This window comes from Centropristis striata, chromosome 2, assembly GCF_030273125.1.
Source record: "Centropristis striata isolate RG_2023a ecotype Rhode Island chromosome 2, C.striata_1.0, whole genome shotgun sequence".
NCBI lineage: Eukaryota > Metazoa > Chordata > Actinopteri > Perciformes > Serranidae > Centropristis > Centropristis striata.
Window position 1 is genome coordinate 45,152,562 of NC_081518.1, and position 17,828 is coordinate 45,170,389.

Genomic DNA, 17,828 nt, shown 5'->3' on the forward strand with positions numbered 1-17,828 from the left:
GCCTCTGGCCTCTTTGAGCACAATACAATCAATATCAGCAGTTGGTGCTTTTCGCAACATATCCTGTTCTGGAAAAGAAAATGAACACATTTTAAGCCATGAAAGGATTTGGATAAAACTCTCATACCATCTGTCTTTGTTTCCTTATTATGTTCTCTTTGCAAGACTAATTTAATATATCTGGTCTTTTATTGTGTTTCAGCCTATTTTTTCTCCATCTTTTGCTTTATTTAGAGCGCAGGCTTCCTGAAGAGGACTACATCATCGTGGTTGACAGTCTCAACGAGGCAGAATTCCATAAACCAGACTATGGGGACACAATCGCCACTTTCATTACCAAAATAATCTCCAAATTTCCGCTCTGGCTGAAGTTGGTGGTCACAGTCAGGACAGGCCTGGTGGTGAGTACGATTATTATTATTACTACGGTTAAATCTGACACAGCCAACCTGGCTCAAAGGATCGGATCAGGGTATAAAGACGGGAATGGTTGAAATAAAGTAGAGTAGTGGGTTAATTACAGTGTGTACATACATCAGCATGATAAGGACAAAGCTACCTAAAATGTTAAAATCATATTTTGGGAATTATTTATCTGATGCGTACTTTGATTCCATTAGTTTCTCCTGCTAACATGGAGTTATGAGCTATACTGCAGCCAGCCACCATGGGGCCATTTAGATGTGTTGCCCCACTATGGCCAGCTGTCATGTTGTCAATCTTTGGCTACTGTCTGCCTGAATCACAGATAACACGTGTTCTCACTTATCTTTAGTGCTGTCAAGCTGCACATCTAGTCTGCACCCCAGTACAATGGAGGTCACTTGAATTTGGTTTGTCGCTGTCACATCATTGAAATTAAAAAAATCAACAGCATAGTTTCCTCTGTGATGAAATGTTTGACTTCAGGTTCTCTGGTTTGACAAAAAATAAGTCAAAATAAACATGCAGGTTCAGTTAATTGCAGACTGAAACTGTCCAGATGTGACATGATGGTTGCCTGTCTATGTTTGTTAGCCTTGTGGCATATAGTCAATCCTTCCACAATGTACTAATGGATGTTTTATGAGATCTTGATATTGGACTGCTAGACTCATTTGAATTCAAACAGCTCTTCAAGCTCATCCACCATTTTCTTGCCACTTTACACATTAACGATGCAAAGACTAATAACCTTGTTTGTTTGCAGTTTGAGGCTTTTTTGTTAAATGTTTGACAGAAAGCTGCTATAATGAAGGTCTGCAGGGAAAGTTTTTCTTTTCAGGGTGCAAGGGACTTTCTGTTGTTGTTGATGATGTTGTTGCAGTACCGTGGTTGGCCACTGTGGCAGTTTTACAGCGAGGGCTAGCTGGTGGCAACATATTCTTTCTTTTTACATTTTCTCCCTGGGTGTACCCGCCCAGTCAATATCTCCTGGGATTGGCTCCAACCCCCCTGAGAAGAGTAAGTGGCTAATCGATGGTAGATAAATAGGTGGATGTGCATTTCAAGATAAAATGTCACGATTTCTCTGGATAATCTGCAGATCTCACTGAGAACAATTTTCAGTGGAACTGCTTTCTACCACAAAAAAATGCCTGTGATAGTTGCTGAAAGGTCTGTGGATTATTAGGTGTAACAAGGACGCTGTTTGTGGAAAAAGATAAGATAGAAAAAAGGCATACCATTCATCTCTGCTGTGTCGTGATGCAGACTGGTGTGTGGAGGCTTCTTTTCTTTCCTGCATCACTTTTTATTGCCCTTCCAGCACCTAATAGAGCAGTTATGCCTTTATGTCTTTGCTCCCTGCAAACACTGTATAGTGTGGTGTTGTGCTTTTCCTGCCATGCTATAGACGATGTGGCTTTTGGCACGTCGCTCTCTCTCGTCTGATGTATTTTCTCAATCCGGTTGGTAATCCCACCAAACAGCAAACGCATCTGTCCAATGCCAGAACCAAGCCTCCAAATGCTGCATGGATTACGCCCTGAATGGATGGTAATACTACTGGGAGTCTGCTGGGAGGCTGGAGCTTGACAGCCAGCCAGTCGGTTACATAATTTGATTAGTGTTTGGGAATACACAAAACACTTTTGGGGTCATTTTCTTCATGATACATTTGAAGCCAAGCAAGCATTAAATACAGAAATTCAAGGATGAAGAATACAGCTATTATCTCAGCCGACCAGTGCTGCCAGCTCTGATTGGACCATCATTCACTCTATCCCCTTATACCAGCCATTTAACATGAACTCTTGCATAGAAAAACCTGGATATTTCACACATCGGTTGGGAAAGGGTTAAGTGGAGCACAGTCCATGACCACAAGTCAATTACTTGTCGTTAGACTAAAATGTCATTCTTCGTTAATGAGGAACTGAGCTGCAATAACATGGATTTTTTTTTAATCAGTCATAGCTGGTTTTGGCCGGTGTTGAGCAGTTGAGGATGGCAGAGAGGAGATGAAATGTGACTCTGAGAGATGCCTGTGAGCAATGTTGGAGCTTGAGTCATTGTCACACTATTTACTGTACTGTATCCCATGGCTCTGCGTGAGTCACAGGCAACAGCATCTGAGGAATGGGTCCTGATTTTACTGCTTTTAATTTGTCCTCAGCTAATGCGCTAGAGACATGCTACCTACTATTCTTTAAATACTGAGGTGTTTGTGAGTGCCTGTCTGTTTTTGCCAACAAGCAGCAATAATTGATGTATTTTCTTCCCCTGCAGGACATCACGACCCTCCTTCCCTTCTCTGGCATCTCTCTGGACATCCTGCCAGACAGCAGCGACCTGGGAGCCGACCTGAGTGACTACATCCATCACCGGGTGAACAGCAGCACGCAGGTCGCCACCAATGTCACCACGCCAACAGGCTCCGCCCCCGATCAGCTGCTCTTGAGCAAGTTCAGCAGCCACCTGTCGACACGGAGCCACGGCTCCATCCTCTACCTGCAGCTGACCCTGGACCTGTTCCACAAGGGCCACCTGGCTCTGAAGGGAGGAAACTACCTGGTGGTGCCCGTCTCCCTGTCAGAGGTCAGACAAGTAGAGTTGATTAAGCAAATGGTACCGAGAGGTGAAGTTCCTCTCCTTTCAGTGAAAAAACATGTAGTAGTCAATGGCAGGAGAGAAATAATAGTTTGATCCTGAAATACTGGATCAGCCAGGAAGCGAAAGAAGAAGCAAGAGTCATGGCTGGTTTGAGTAGATCCCAGAACAAAACACATCAGAGCTTCAGCGAGAGAGATAGTGCTGATGTGACTTATGTGACTTTTGGGCGTCTTTCTAATTACTTATTTCTACAGTCTTATACTACAGTTTTATATCAATCTGTGACTTTCTTGACTTGCAAAAAAAATTGTCTTTTATATTGACAACCATCATATTTTTAATTCATGGCTGAATTCAAATGGGATAAAAATAATATTTGCATCTCAAAATGAAGCACCATATATCATTTGACTGTCAAGGAGCCACGGTAGGGGATTTGCCTCTCTATTTGTGCTGTTTCTACTGTTTGCGAGGTACTGGTATGAGCATCTGCCACATGTACATAGATAGATTGTCTATAAGATCAGCTAAATGGGAAAGATAAAAATTATGATTTGATAAAAAAAAACATATTTACACATATTGAGTCAGCTAGAACACCTGAACACACCATATGTTGGGACTGAGAGCAAGGCTGTAGCCAACAGTCACCAGTGGGGGGTCCACACAGAAAAAAAAAGAAAAAATATTAAATATTAAATATTAAATAATGTACTTACACAGATGTTTTTGTCTATTTTGTATCTGACATAACGTTATAAAAACATTAATGTTTTTGTCGCCACAATTATATATAATATAATTGTGTAATATAAATATAATGTATATATAATATAATTAATGCCCCGATTGAGAGTATAGAAAACTAGGAGGGAAGCAAGAAACATGTTTATACTGTAATCAGTAAAAGTAATGGCTAAATGGTTGCAAAAGATATTGTTAGCTAAAAGTTACAGATAAATTACTAAATAATAAACCATAGATGAGGAGTAATGCACATACTATGTAAACTACTGTGTTAAAAGGTGAAATATGTGATTCTGGCTGCTTGTCGCGTCTCATTCCCAGGTTGTCTGATTCTGAGAGCTGACCACTGATGAATGAGACTCAACAACCAACCAGAATCAAATAATGCACCTTTAATTTTCTAGAGCCACAAAGAAACATTTTACCTCGAGTGTATTTTTGGACCCAGCCTGCTCCTCTTCCTCCTCTTCCTCCTCCTCATCTGGTCAAGTTCACAGTCTTACACTTAACACTTGTCAGTCAGCGGCGAGCTGTCTGGGTGAAATGGCATCTGGCCCGAGGACGAACCAATCAACGTCCTCAGAATCCCACAGAACGAACACAGGCGACAGCCATTGTTAGACATGTTTCTCACTAAAAGGGAAGTGTGTACTCACACGCTATTCAGATCAATAAAAGATTTTTTAAAATGACACGATCAAAGACTTTAAACAAAGTGCCAAAAATAGTCCAGAGTGACTAAAGTAAATGACAGACACATCTGAGCATTACATAATGATCAGTGAAAGATGGGACAACAGATGAGTAAGTGTTATTATACACACAAAAGCCTTGAAATGTGATGATTTAATGATTGGGTAATGGATGTGGAAAAGCATTCATAAAGGTGTTTAAAGGTGTGTGGGCAGCAACAGTTAGATATGACAGCTTGTGTAGAACTACAATATGAATAATTCAGTAGTGTTAACTATTAAAACTAGATTCAAAGACGAGCTGAAAATGATTCCCAGTTTACCCAACGTGATGAAATGCTAATCTTTGCTCTTTGTTCTTTATGATTTGTTTTTATAGCTGTAATTTACATAAAGCTTAAGGACACTACAAGATGTGACATTTCAACTCAAATTCCAATGTGCCGGCTTGTTTCTGCTTTTTTCCCTTTATAATGTTGGTGTCACTGGTTCATGTAATGGAGGACATATACCATGCAATCATGTCTGCCCCCACACAACATCATTAACCTTATAAATATCTGCTAGGTGTACCTGCTGATGTGTCGTGTCAGCTTCCCGGATAAAGAGGCCTTTGAGCGGGTACTTCCGGTGCTAAATGTGGCGCTGGCGTCTCTGCACCCACTGACTGATGAACAAATGTTCAGGGCGCTGAATGCAGGCAGTGTGAGGGGGGAGCTGGAGTGGAAGGACTTCCATCTGAGATTAGACAGCCTGGCTGGATTCATGGTGAGACTGCATGGAAGGGTACATCATGATTAGATTAGATTACAAAGCTTTATTTATCCCCAATCGCCACCAAATCAACAGACAACAAACAATATATTACATGACACATCACAATACATTACATTCCCTGTGCACAAGAAATACAAATGCACAGCTGGAAGCTGCAACATCTGCAAAAATCTGCCCGCTGCTGGAACAAAAGGCTTGATGCAAGCAAGTTTATTTTACTGTTCATCACTTTTACTTGCATCTAGGATTTTAGATCCAGTCTTTATCTCAAGAACTTACAGTAATTGGGTGGACAAAAAGGGGCGATAAATTGGAGCATAACATCTTTCCTGTATCGTTTGTTTGCAGGTGAGGCGGCGGGACGGCACACGGATGCTGTGTCACCCCTCCTTCAGAGAGTGGCTGGTCTGGAGAGCAGATGGAGAGAGCAGTGACTTTCTCTGTGACCCTAGGTGAGAATATCTACCGAAATACTTGGGACACAGACGCGGCGTGACACGCCTGCCGCAGAACGCCTGCAGCAGGGAGCTTCTATTATAACTTACTGGAGCTGCTCCACTCACAGTAAAAGCTGTGCGGACATCACATTGCTCATCTCTATTTTTATGCAGCTGGTGTATTTTTTACATACATCCCTCAAACAGGTTAAGACCTTATATATCTGTGCAAAAAAAAAAAGAGTGAAAAGTGTTTAAAAATGATGAAGATAAATACTCATAGGACCAGAGGCTTCGCAAGGAAAACAAATCAGCATTGTGGGTGTTTTTACATTTCAAATAAATTAAAATAAATTAATGAAATCAGTGTGTATCCATGGTCCTGTAGTTCAAAAGACCCAGTTAATTACCAGTTAATATAGTCTATGCTTCCAAACAAGTCAATCAAGTCAATATGCACACAGTGAAGCTGGCAGCAACCACACGCTACAAACCGCTTCACATCCCATGTATTTCTGCTGTTAAAGTCAAAGATCACACAGCAGAAGATTAATAAAATGAATATACCAATGCTAAATTGTTTAAATCAATTTAAAGAAATGACTGGTGGAGTAGAAATGAGTAATTTCTGAGTAATAAGTCCTATACCCATCTCCAGGAGTGGCCACGCTCTGCTGGCCTTCATGTTCTCCAGACAGGAGGGCAAGCTGAACCGGCAGCAGACGATGGAACTGGGACACCACATCCTCAAGGCCCACATTTTCAAGGTAACAGGAACTGTGATACTACAGTATGTATATAACTTCTTATGTAGTTTAACTGGAACTGACTGTACTTTCTGAAACACCTCAATTCCCAGAGGATTCACACAAACAAGCTGCTGCTCTTTACTGTGTATTATTGCATAGAAACACACTAAGACCAATGCAAATGAAGTGAACCACTGTTCCTACCATCACCCACACACATTAGCACAGCTCAGATCAATAAACCGCCCATGGTAAAGTGAATATTGTTTGTGTTTGCATGCATAGTTTGCACTCTGTACATACGGCTTTCCTCCTGGGACACAATTCAAATTCTGCACCACAGATCTCATCTGAGCAAACTTAATCTCTCTCCTTCTCTATCGTTGTCTCTCTCTCTCTCTCTCAGGGTCTGAGCAAGAAGACGGGCGTGTCCTCCAGCGTTCTTCAGGCCATGTGGGTGAACTGCAGCACAGACAGTCTGTCGGCTGCTCTGGCCTCCCTGAGGAACCTTTATACTCCTAACATCAAGGTGACATACATGTGCACTGCATTAAAAAACTCTTTTAGTTTTTGTATTACTGAATACATGCCCTCAAATGTAATTTATAATGTATTCCATTAGATTACCTAATTTAAGTAACCTTCTTTTGAATACTTTAATTTACTTTTGGATTACTTTAAAATCATCTTGTGGAGCTCGTTTATCCAGGTCTCTTCTCTCCACGTTCCCTAAGGTGTCCTGCCTGAGTCTCCTCAGCTGTTGGCAGGTGGCAGGTGGACAGTACACGCACGAACTGTTCTTTAAAAAAAATTCTGTCTAAGGGAAATGCAAACCTTATATTGAATTTAGAGTGAGTAAAACATAAAGAAGGGCAGTTAGAAAGCACAAAGCTCCACTGGGCTCATCACGGCTCATCTCACAGTGTAAATGAAAGTGAAAAGTCCCTCGTGTGTTCGTGCTGTGATTTGGATCTGCTCCAAACTTGTGTGGGTTCTTCCTCGGCCAAAGTTACACTCTACTTCCAACTTTCATGCAAATCTGGCCAGTAGTTTTTCTGTAATCCTGCTGACAAACAGACAAACAAATCAAACACTAAACATAACCTCCTGGACGGAAGTAATAAAGTAATCCATTCAAGTAATCTCTTTTTAAAGACAGTAACTGTATTTAGAATTCTATCAATTTTAACTGTAACTGTAACAAAATGCAGTTACTCATATTTTGTGTTTTAAACATGCAATCCTGTTACTTATATTTTCTGCTGCACTCAAATATATATTATATACACAGAGATAAAGTGTTGATTATTTCTCACCCTGCAGGTGAGCCGTCTGCTGATGCTAGGGGGCGCTAGTGTCTCCTGGTGTACTGAGGTGGTAGGACATGCTCCCATCCTGGCCGTCCATGCCCACCTGGGCCACATGGAGATGGTGGCTCTGCTTCTTGAAAATGGCGCTCCGGTAGATGGAACCACTGACAGCGGCATGACGGCGCTCTGCCTGGCTGTCGCTGCAGGACACAGCGACATAGTCAGCCTGCTCTGCAAGAAAGGGGCCAAGGTCAGTGTCACTTCTGTACAGAGAGGAAGAGAGACAGATGTGGGTTTGGAGGCTATGACCAACATAATTGCTATGGATAACTCAGATTTCAATTTGTGACAGAGCAGTCTGTCTCTCAGTACCTTTTTACGCTGGTGGTGTCCTCAGCAGCCCTGGTTCCACATTCACCAGTTTCAGCATCTATTCTGGGAGGCAGATGACATAAACAGGCTGATCTAGGCCAGCGTATTACCGGCCCGGCTGGGCCAGTGTTTAAGTCCTTCTGTGTACCCCTTTATGCCAGGTGGGCCATGCTGATAAGAGTAGCCAGTGTGCGCTGGTCCATGCGGGACTGAAGGGCCATGCTGAAATCATCAACATCTTGCTGGGCCAGGATTGGCCAGCAGAGATCCCCACTGACCCCCAGCAGCACCACACCAATGAGACTGTGAGCGGGAAAACACAGGCAGCACAGCAGGCGGCTACAGCTGCAGCTAGCATGGGACACACACAGGTACCATCACATCAAGTCTTCAGGACAAAATGCTGAAATGCATTTTTATGTAGAGCATGCATGCTGCCTGTCCTTGCTTGGCGCAGAGGATTTATTAGATGCAGTTTGTTGTGGTCAAGGTCTGTGGGTGCTTTGGTTTTCTTTCTGCACAGCAAACTACCGACACGTAAGACTGTAAAATTGTGTTTTCCTGCAGGTGGTGAAGAGCTTGCTGGACTTGAAAGACGAACAGCTGGCAGTGCAGATGGACGCTCACGACTCTCTCTGGGGAGAAACGGGTGCATTTCTCCTATCAGTCAGATAAATTTAGCTCTTTCTGTCCATCAGTGTGGATCTAGAGTTGTGCTCAGGGGCTCCAGTGTTGCATTTTAGGCACATTCTACCATTGTGTGCAATGAATAAATATTAAACAGCTAACGTACCTTTATATTGATGCACAGTGCGCTCTGTGAATAGAGCTGAAGCAGCTTCGGGGTTCTAGATATCCACTTACTGGTTCCAGTGTTGTGATTTTAGGGATGCTCTGGTTCATATCAAAACATTAATTAGATTGTTTTTTGCAGAAGCGGAGCATCACATTTATCACTCTGAATATTTCGTCCTGCCACATTCGTTACATCTAAAAAGCAGCTTTTATTCAATTGTGATACTTTTACCTCTATCACAGATGTGATAGTGCAGCCTGCAGGATTCTGTTAGCTTCATTTCCTGAAAGCATGTCTGATGAAGCCTGTATCTCTGCCTACAGCACCATTAGAGTATAATTCTATTACACAGTCCCCTCCAGTGCTCAGATAGAAAACGTGAGAGCATGAAATGTCCTCTGAAACATTCACCTTTGTATGTACAGTACTCTTTGTTTTATGTTGCTGTTTAGCGTTGGCATCATTGGATTAAAGTCCATTTGCACAGATAAAATGATCAGCCAAGCATACAAGTCAGATTACTGAACAAGTGAACAAGGGATTTGTACTTCTTCAGGGATTACAATTACCCAAGACAGTAGTGCATACAGTGTATCGCTTTTCAATATTCTCTTTAATAGTTATGTTTTCTGTTTCTGTTTGCATATTTAAAGCAGCAGCTTCACTAACCTCGTTGCTATTTTGTGCAGCTGCACAAAGTCACCTTCCACAAAGACAACTCAACAGTTTTTTCCCTCTTTTCTTATACATGACAATAACTTCTCTTTAAAGGTGGTAATAAACAATTGATTTGTTCACTGAAGCATGAGGTCACATGAAACATGATGTCATTTATCAAGGGTACTTGGAGGATGGAGAGTGGCATCAATACCTTCCTCTGTCCCCAGCTGCTCAATTAGCTGAAGGACATACTAAAACTACGGCCATCGTTTATCAAACTGGCTGGTTAAGGAGGGTGCAAGTTATCTAGTGTGTGCACTATTTAGTTTCTTTTTGTTGATTTTGATGTTGAAGAGGAGGAACAAGAATGAAAAAAATGCAGCTATCTTTAAGCAATTCTGACCTCTGGTCCTCGTCAGATGTCTAGATTTGTGTTAAAACAGAAAATACAACACCTGTGATGGAATCAAATAGATTATGGAAATAGGCAGCCGTGTTTCTCCCTCCGTCTCTCACTTCTGTTCCAACCTCTCCCCTAAATGTGTCAATTACATATTCTCCTCCGCCTCCGTCATCTCCTCTCTGTGTGTGTGTGTGTGTGTGTGTCAGTGCTGAGTGCGGCAGCAGGAAGAGGGAGGATGGAGGTGTGTGTGCTGCTGGTGGAGCGCGGGGCGGAGCTGGAGATCGCCAACCGGCGGGGCATGGCGCCGCTGCTCAGCACCAGCAAACATGGACACACTCAGGTGAGGAGGAGTCTGCTCTCTGCTACACAAGGTTCTTCATTTCACTAATACTTTCCTTCCTCCTCCAGATTGTAGAGTTGCTGCTGAAGCAGAACGCAGACATCAGCGTCACTGAGAAGCAGGGCCGGACTCCTCTGATGCTGGCGGCCTCTGAGGGCCACGGGGCCACTGTTGAGCTCCTGCTGTCTAAAGGTGAGAGTCCCACCTCACAGCCTGATATCTAGACAGGTTTACTTCATGCATATGGACTGCAGGACAGTATCTGCTCTGTGTTGCTGTCCCAGGTGCCTCTCTGACCTCCACGGACCAGGAGGGGCTGACGGCCCTCAGCTGGGCCTGTCTGAAGGGTCAGAGAGCAGTGGTGCAGCTCTTAGCAGAGGCCGGAGCAGACCTGAACCACCCAGACCGGCAGGGACGGACTCCTCTAGACCTGGCTGCCCTCACTGGGGACGCAGAAACAGTGGGTCAATGCTGTTGTCTAGATCAGCTATTCTCAACCTTTTGGAGTCGCGACCCCCAATTTAACATGTATGTTGTCCGCGACCCCCACTCACTGAACAGAATCTCCCACGCACAGTTCAGACCACCCAAAGAAGAAACAAAATGACCAAAAAAGACACAAATTGACCACAAAATGATTAAAAAAAACAACAACAAAATGACCAGAAAAGGCACAAAATGACCAAAAAAGACACAAAATGACCAAAAAAAGACACAAAATGACCAAAAAAAGACACAAAATGACTAAAAAAAAGACACAAAATGACTAAAAAAAAGACACAAAATGACCAAAAAAGACACAAAATTACCCAAAAAAGAAAAAAAATTACCAAAAAAGACACAAAATGATCAAAAAGACACAAAATGACCAAAAAAAGGAAACAAAATGACCAAAAAAAGACACAAATTGACCACAAAATGATCAAAAACAGACACAAAATTACCAAAAAAGACACAAAATGAAAAAAAAAAAACCCCAGAAATGACCAAAAAGCCACACAGTGGAGACAGAGCTGACTTCCAAAATGATTTGGCGACCCCCAGAAATCATCTCGCAACCCCAATTGGGGTCCCGACCCCAAGGTTGAGAACAGCTGGTCTAGATGACATCATGTATTTATTTTCATTAGCTGGGTTATATGTGTATCTGTCTGTCTGTCTGGGGCCAATCTTGCACACTACACCACCAATCAGACCAATCAGAGGCACATTTTTTGGCACATTTTTGACCGTATGCTCGAGGACCTGGCTGTAGTGGTTGTGGTTGCAGTGACTCACAAATTTGAAGAGTAAAAAGTTTTATTGACGGTTTAATATGACCATTGACTGTGGACTCGCCACTCCTTTAACTGAGTAGGAGGGGCTTCATGTCTGACCTAGTCTGTTGCAGACCCCATTTTGGCTTTTATGTTGCTCAAAAACTGACCTCAATACAAATAACACATACATTTGGTCTCATTTTGAATCCATGTAGATGATACCTTAATTGATATGAGATGAATAAATCCCTGTTTGTGTTACTTTTGCTGCTATCTTGGCTGTCAGGGAGCTGATCCTGTGGGACAACACAAATCTCCTGGCAGCATGTTGTCAGAGTGAGATGTTAACTCCAGATTTAGGTCAGAACATAAACTGCAGGTCTGTGGGTTGTGCTCACCAGAAGGATGGAATAAAAAATTAAGTTGAAAAGGAGATTAAAGCAGGTCACGACCTGCCGGCCGGCTGCTCGCTCCCACTCTGAGCTGCTCTTTGTATCAGCACAACAAGAAACATTATACAGGGAACAAATGCACCAATAAAATAGATTCATCATCTTCTCTCTATCTGTCCAAGCATCTCCTGGCTGAAAAAACACATAATCCACCTAAGACAATCTGTAAAAATATTATTTTATTATAATTATATCCAGTCAACACCTAGTGGAGATCTGCTGAGTTCACTTTGGAATACTTTTATTTGCATTTAATTAAATTAAATATTAATCACAGAAGATTAATTGCCTTTTCTCTCGGCATTTGAGATGCAATTTATAGACCTTGGTGGCAAAAAAATGTAGACTTCAATAAATTACAAAAGATTATAATGAATATTTTTTTTAAGATGAACAGCAAGTACAATACATACTGATCCACACAAAAAAAGCATAATCATAATTACTATAATAATGATGATAATCATCAACACAGGGTGTCAATTTGCAATCACAGTTCATCTGTAGTAAAAAAATAAATTCAATCATGGTGTTTATTGATCAGCATGAGAGTAATCAAAACTATGATGAAAAATGTTCCAAAATCATCAGGATATAAAGATGCAAACAGCTTTGTTGTTCATGTTAACAGACATGCATTGTGTGTGTAATCAACCCAATTATCTAACAACTTTTCATTGCTAAAACTTTAAATCCAGATATATAAATGTTGCTGTTCTGTGTTCCAGGTGCATTACCTGGTGGAGCGTGGGGCGGTGCTGGAGCGAGCCGACAGCAGCAGCAGAGGGTCGGAGCGCTCCGCTGGCTGCCTGAACCCGGCCCTGGTGGCCTCGCTGCTGAAGAAAGGATCCAAGACGGGTAGAAACACCACGTTCCATAGCAGCCCTGCAGTTAATCCACCTCCAGGAATTTTATAGTCATTACAAATTGTTCCAAAAACCATTTAATATGATTTGGCAGTTAAACACCTCCTATAACTGCAGAACAGCCTCTGAAATGAGCATCAAATTAAATCAACACCTCTTTGGCCAAACTTGCTCCTCAGTGTGTTTCATATTTGTATCTGACTCCAGCTAATCAATGAACTCTCCCTGAGATAGATTTCTATTATGTGCTATACATTTGGACCTGCACACTCTGCACTGATACCACTTACTTTATATATTTGCCTATTTTACTTCCATGCAGTACTTTCTATTCTGCAGCTCATGCAGTTTTGTGCCCACTTCTCTAACTTCTGACTCCCTCTCCACCTCTCTCCTCTGTTACTCTCCTTCCATCAACCTAAAGGCTACAAAACGGCTCCACATGATCGATCAGGTACATGATTCATGCACGACACAGAGTTAAAAGATGAGGCGAGACAGCTAATAGAATATATTTATAATATTTGTCCCCCTCCACCAGGTCACGCTACCTGGGCCATGGCTTCCTCCAAGCCAGACATTCTGCTCATCCTGCTGCAGAAGCTGATGGAGGAAGGGAACATGCTTTACAAGGTATCTTATGGTGAATGTTATAGATGTCTTTTGTAGCCTGTTTGTCAGAATGTCTTTTTTTATCCTCTCTGTCTCTCCTGTGTGTCAGAAGGGACGCATGAAGGAGGCCGGCCAGCGGTACCAGTACGCGCTGAGGAAGCTTCCTCGTGAGGGCCAAGGAGAGGAGCTGAAGGGCCTCAAAGACCTGCGGGTCTCCCTCTACCTAAACCTGTCCCGCTGCCGCAGGAAAACCAACGTAAGGCCCTCAGCTCTAACAAACGGCTCAGCAGCAGGTGTACTAGACGCTGAGGGGACGGCAGGACGTAGTAGATGCTTCCTTAAGATGTATAATTTATCTGGATCAACATAAAAAGATAATGTCAGCACCAGTATAGCTCACTGTAAAAATATCTTGGCTTTTCAGATCTAATTTCAAGTCTCCCCGGTAAACAGAATGTACGTGTTAAACCTGGAAGCAGGTGGTGACATAATGAATAACTGTGTGCTGTTAGTGTAGATAGATGTGTGTGGCCCGCAGCCAGGTTTGGAACCCACCCCGGTGATGACAGACGTCCTAACAGACTGTGTAAAAATGCCATCCTTAGGGTCAGTGTGGCCGATGAATAATGGAGCAGATAATGTGATGTGATAAGGTCACTCTGCCTGGCACAGTCTCAGTCTCTCTCTGAGTCTCTACAGGGGGTTATTTACAGTGGACCTAGACTGGTTTGGCTAAATCCACATATTATATGAGAATGCAGGCAGTAAGGGCCAGCACAGAGACTACATGATACCATCATTAAACATTCAGCAGCAATGTTCACAATCTCACATTCAAGGCTGCCATTCTGACCTCCTCTCAAGGACAGAATCACAATGTGTTTGTGTCATTAAATATTCACCTGAGTGTGATGATGAGAGCAGTAATAAAAAAATAAAAAAGCAGCAGAAAAACAAGCAGCTCTCTGTCTGTTTCTCTTTCTGCTGCTGCCGGTCGATAAAAATGATTGCAGCGTGTCTTCTGTTTCATTTAACGGGCTCGAGCTTCAGATCCATATAATGAAGATGCGAACACAAACACATTTTTATTGGAACGGCCTATGAATATTTCTGCAACACAAACACTTTCCAGTAGTCAATTAAACACACAGCTGATGATACGGGTTTGTTTGTTACTGTGCTGCATCTAATATTTAGCTTTAAATGAATCTTTTCTATGTGAAAACAGGATTTCGGGATAGCGGAGGAGTTTGCCACCAAAGCCCTGGAGCTGAAGCCCAGGTCTTATGAAGCGTATTATGCCAGAGCACGTGCCAAGAGGAGTAGCAGGTAAAACAATATTAAATATGCACTACATTATTTCAATGCAGTATCATTTTGCTCAATGGAAACTCCTTCCTGCAGGAATCAGCATTTCACTGTGTTGCTATATCTCTGTAAATGAAGTCTTGTTAAAGTTCTTTGTTCGTTTCTCTGTCCTCCCCAGGCAGTTTGCTGCAGCGCTGGCAGACCTCCACGAAGCAGCACGACTCTCCCCGTCCAACCGGGAGATCCGGCGCCTGCTGGTCCGGGTAGAGGAGGAATGCAAACATCATCAGAAGGCATCCAGTAACAACATGACACAGGGTTACAACAGGGAGCCTCACACCCACCACCACGCCGCCGCAGAGGACGAGGCAGACGCCTATTCACAGGGAAGTCTGGAGAGACCGGTCCCCACAGAGACCGCTGACGCAGACAAGGAGGAAGACAAGGAGGAAGGTGAAGAGGCAGGTCTGCAGTGTGGGAAAAGTCCTGAATTCTGGCCTCTGAATCCGTACGCTCCCAACAGGACGCTCCCTGGAGGCGTGGCCTTCGCTTTAGCAGATCAGTCGCCATGTTTCCCTCAGGAGGAATACGTGCCCAACCAGCTGTTTGTGGACTTGCCCGAGCCGGTTCCTGCCCTCAACAGGCAGAACCAGGGCCTCAGCAGGACTCACCACCACTGCCACTCCCTCCAGTCGGGGGGCCGAGTGGGGGGCCGGCCCCTCTCTCTGTGCGGCCCCTCCAGCCCGTTGCCAGGGAGACACATGTCCACCTCGCTGAGGCCGGCGCCGCTGCTCGGGATGGACATGGGCCACGGGTTAGTGAACGAACACTCTGGACTCAGCCCCACGGAGCTCTACCACCCCATGTCCCCCAACAGCTCCTCCCCCCCCGGGCCCCTCCACATGTACCAGCCCCGCTCCTCCAGCTTCTCCAGGGGCTCCGACAGACTCTCCACCCACTCCGTGGCCCTGGAGGGCCTGGCTCTGGCTCTGGGCTCTGGGATGGAGGTGAGGAGGGAGGGTGGAGGAGGAGGAACAGCCGGCTCACGGGGCTCCAGCTCCAGCCAGGCGTCCAGTGGGAACCTGTCCGATGGCGGCAGGCAGCAGGTGCCCGATGTTCCTTGTCCAATCAAGAGCAGCGGCAGCTTCAAGACCAAACCGGAGCTCAAGCCGCGGCCCTTCATGGGAGTCATGGACAAATCAGTGCGGGTCCAGGGCCAGCAGAGCTCCGGGCTGGGCCGCCCGGGGCAGGGAGGCCTGGAGAGCTTCAGCATGTCCGTGATGGAGTTTCAAGGGTTGAACAGTGAGTTCAAGCACGCTTCGTTCCAGGAGCAGCTCTCTGGAGGTCCGGCCACCAGCCAGCAGCAGGGCCGGGACTTTGGAGAGCGGCTCCACCAGCGAGAGGCCCGAGGCTCCCAGCTCCGCTTCCCCGACGGACGGCACCGCCAGGCCAGCCTAACCAGAGACAACCCAGCCCTGCACATGGCTCCCATCAAACCCAAGCGCTCCTTTATAGAGTCCAATGTGTGAACATGCTTATCAAAGCACAGATGCAGGCTGCTTTAACAAACTCTGTCCACATAAGGTAGCAAGGAGCAGCTCTGAGGAGATCCTTCCCTGAGCCTGGTTAGAGTTCTGCTGCTGCTGCATTTACAATCTAGAACCAGTGTTCAACTCAGGCTACGACGCTTTTGCTTACATGTCTACAGCTACACTAGTTATTCAAGAAAACCAGACATACCTTAAGTAGGGATTTAAAAAAAATAAGTAGTATATTGTCTCAACTTTTAATTTCTTATAACAAACATAGAAGTCAGAGAAAGCTTTGTGCACGAATATTAAAAAAACCTCATGCTATTAGTTGCAGGATATGACCATTTCTATTGTCAAGTGTCTTTTAAAAAACATTTATATTTGTACGGTGTACACTATATTTGCAGATTATATATTTCCCTGTAAGTGGTTATCTGTCAGCATTACAGGCTTCAAAAGAAATTACTTTGTGTGCTTGAGATTCTTTTTCTTGGTACATTTGATAAAAAAAGGAGCTGTACATGACATTGTTGGAAACTTCTTGTCATAATCTAAATAATGAATTAACTGCTTCAATATTTACAGTATATGTTATTTATTTTTGCATAGCAGAGAACATATTCATATGAAGTGTTTATTGGTTTATTGGACAGAGAGAGAGCATTTAGACGAGCAACAGACAGATAGAAACTCTTAAGAGACTTTGTACATTGCTGTATGTCCATAGTTGTCATATTCCCTTTTCAGAGTCATACTATGGATTACAGAATGTTGCCACATTATTGTTGTGGTATAATAAAATATTCATGAAGGATGACATTTCTACATCTACTTCTTTCACAGTATAATTCATAAATGCTTCAGAGTGTGTATGTATGGATAAATGCTTTAACACTACAACCTCAAAAAGGAAAAAAAAAAACTGGACTATGTCATTTCTGCAGATAGAGCAAACTGTTTTCAGTAATATTACAGATTTTCAATTAGAGCTCATGAACATTTAATCAATAGATTCCCTTTAATGTAAATGTGTTATTATTGAGGCTGATCCAACTGAAAATCAACACACCAGTTTTTGTCCGTGTAGTTTTTAGACACAGCTCATTGTTTTTTGGTTATTCAGGCAATTAAAAGTAATATAAGTAATAAATAATAATCAAAGTATTTTTTTAGTATAAACCGACTTGCTTAGCTTTGTTCACAAAGGCTTTTATTGATACATATATTATAAATGCAACTCATTCAACGTAGCAAAATAGCCACGTGTGTAAGTTAAAGCTAATCAAAATGTTATTCATGTTCAATGTATTTTAATTTAATTAGGAGCCGAGAGTGTTGTTGGCATTTTGGATTTTTTTTGTTATCTTTGTATGGAACAAATAACATTTAAAAACCACTTTGCTTCCTGCTTCAAGCTCAAATGAGCTAAAGCTAAAGTAGATGAGTGACTGGTGTCTAACCTTTAGAAGGAAAAGAAGCTAAG

General features: G+C 43.2%; 1 protein-coding gene across 1 annotated transcript in view; it reads left to right on the forward strand.

Annotated features, from left to right (window-relative positions):
- LOC131982152 (protein TANC1-like) overlaps nucleotides 1-17,160 on the forward strand; it is a 39,605-nt gene extending 22,445 nt beyond the window's left edge. Inside the window, exons 11-28 of the mRNA XM_059346739.1 lie at nucleotides 235-401; nucleotides 2,710-3,018; nucleotides 5,040-5,240; nucleotides 5,598-5,701; nucleotides 6,345-6,453; nucleotides 6,842-6,964; nucleotides 7,759-7,995; nucleotides 8,279-8,488; nucleotides 8,685-8,766; nucleotides 10,183-10,316; nucleotides 10,385-10,508; nucleotides 10,601-10,776; nucleotides 12,756-12,885; nucleotides 13,318-13,347; nucleotides 13,435-13,526; nucleotides 13,615-13,761; nucleotides 14,734-14,834; nucleotides 14,992-17,160. Of these exons, the coding sequence (XP_059202722.1) occupies nucleotides 235-401; nucleotides 2,710-3,018; nucleotides 5,040-5,240; nucleotides 5,598-5,701; nucleotides 6,345-6,453; nucleotides 6,842-6,964; nucleotides 7,759-7,995; nucleotides 8,279-8,488; nucleotides 8,685-8,766; nucleotides 10,183-10,316; nucleotides 10,385-10,508; nucleotides 10,601-10,776; nucleotides 12,756-12,885; nucleotides 13,318-13,347; nucleotides 13,435-13,526; nucleotides 13,615-13,761; nucleotides 14,734-14,834; nucleotides 14,992-16,342 (3,827 nt within the window). The 3' untranslated portion in view covers nucleotides 16,343-17,160. The remainder of the gene's footprint in view (nucleotides 1-234; nucleotides 402-2,709; nucleotides 3,019-5,039; nucleotides 5,241-5,597; nucleotides 5,702-6,344; nucleotides 6,454-6,841; nucleotides 6,965-7,758; nucleotides 7,996-8,278; nucleotides 8,489-8,684; nucleotides 8,767-10,182; nucleotides 10,317-10,384; nucleotides 10,509-10,600; nucleotides 10,777-12,755; nucleotides 12,886-13,317; nucleotides 13,348-13,434; nucleotides 13,527-13,614; nucleotides 13,762-14,733; nucleotides 14,835-14,991) is intronic.
- Nucleotides 17,161-17,828: the final 668 nt, after the last annotated feature.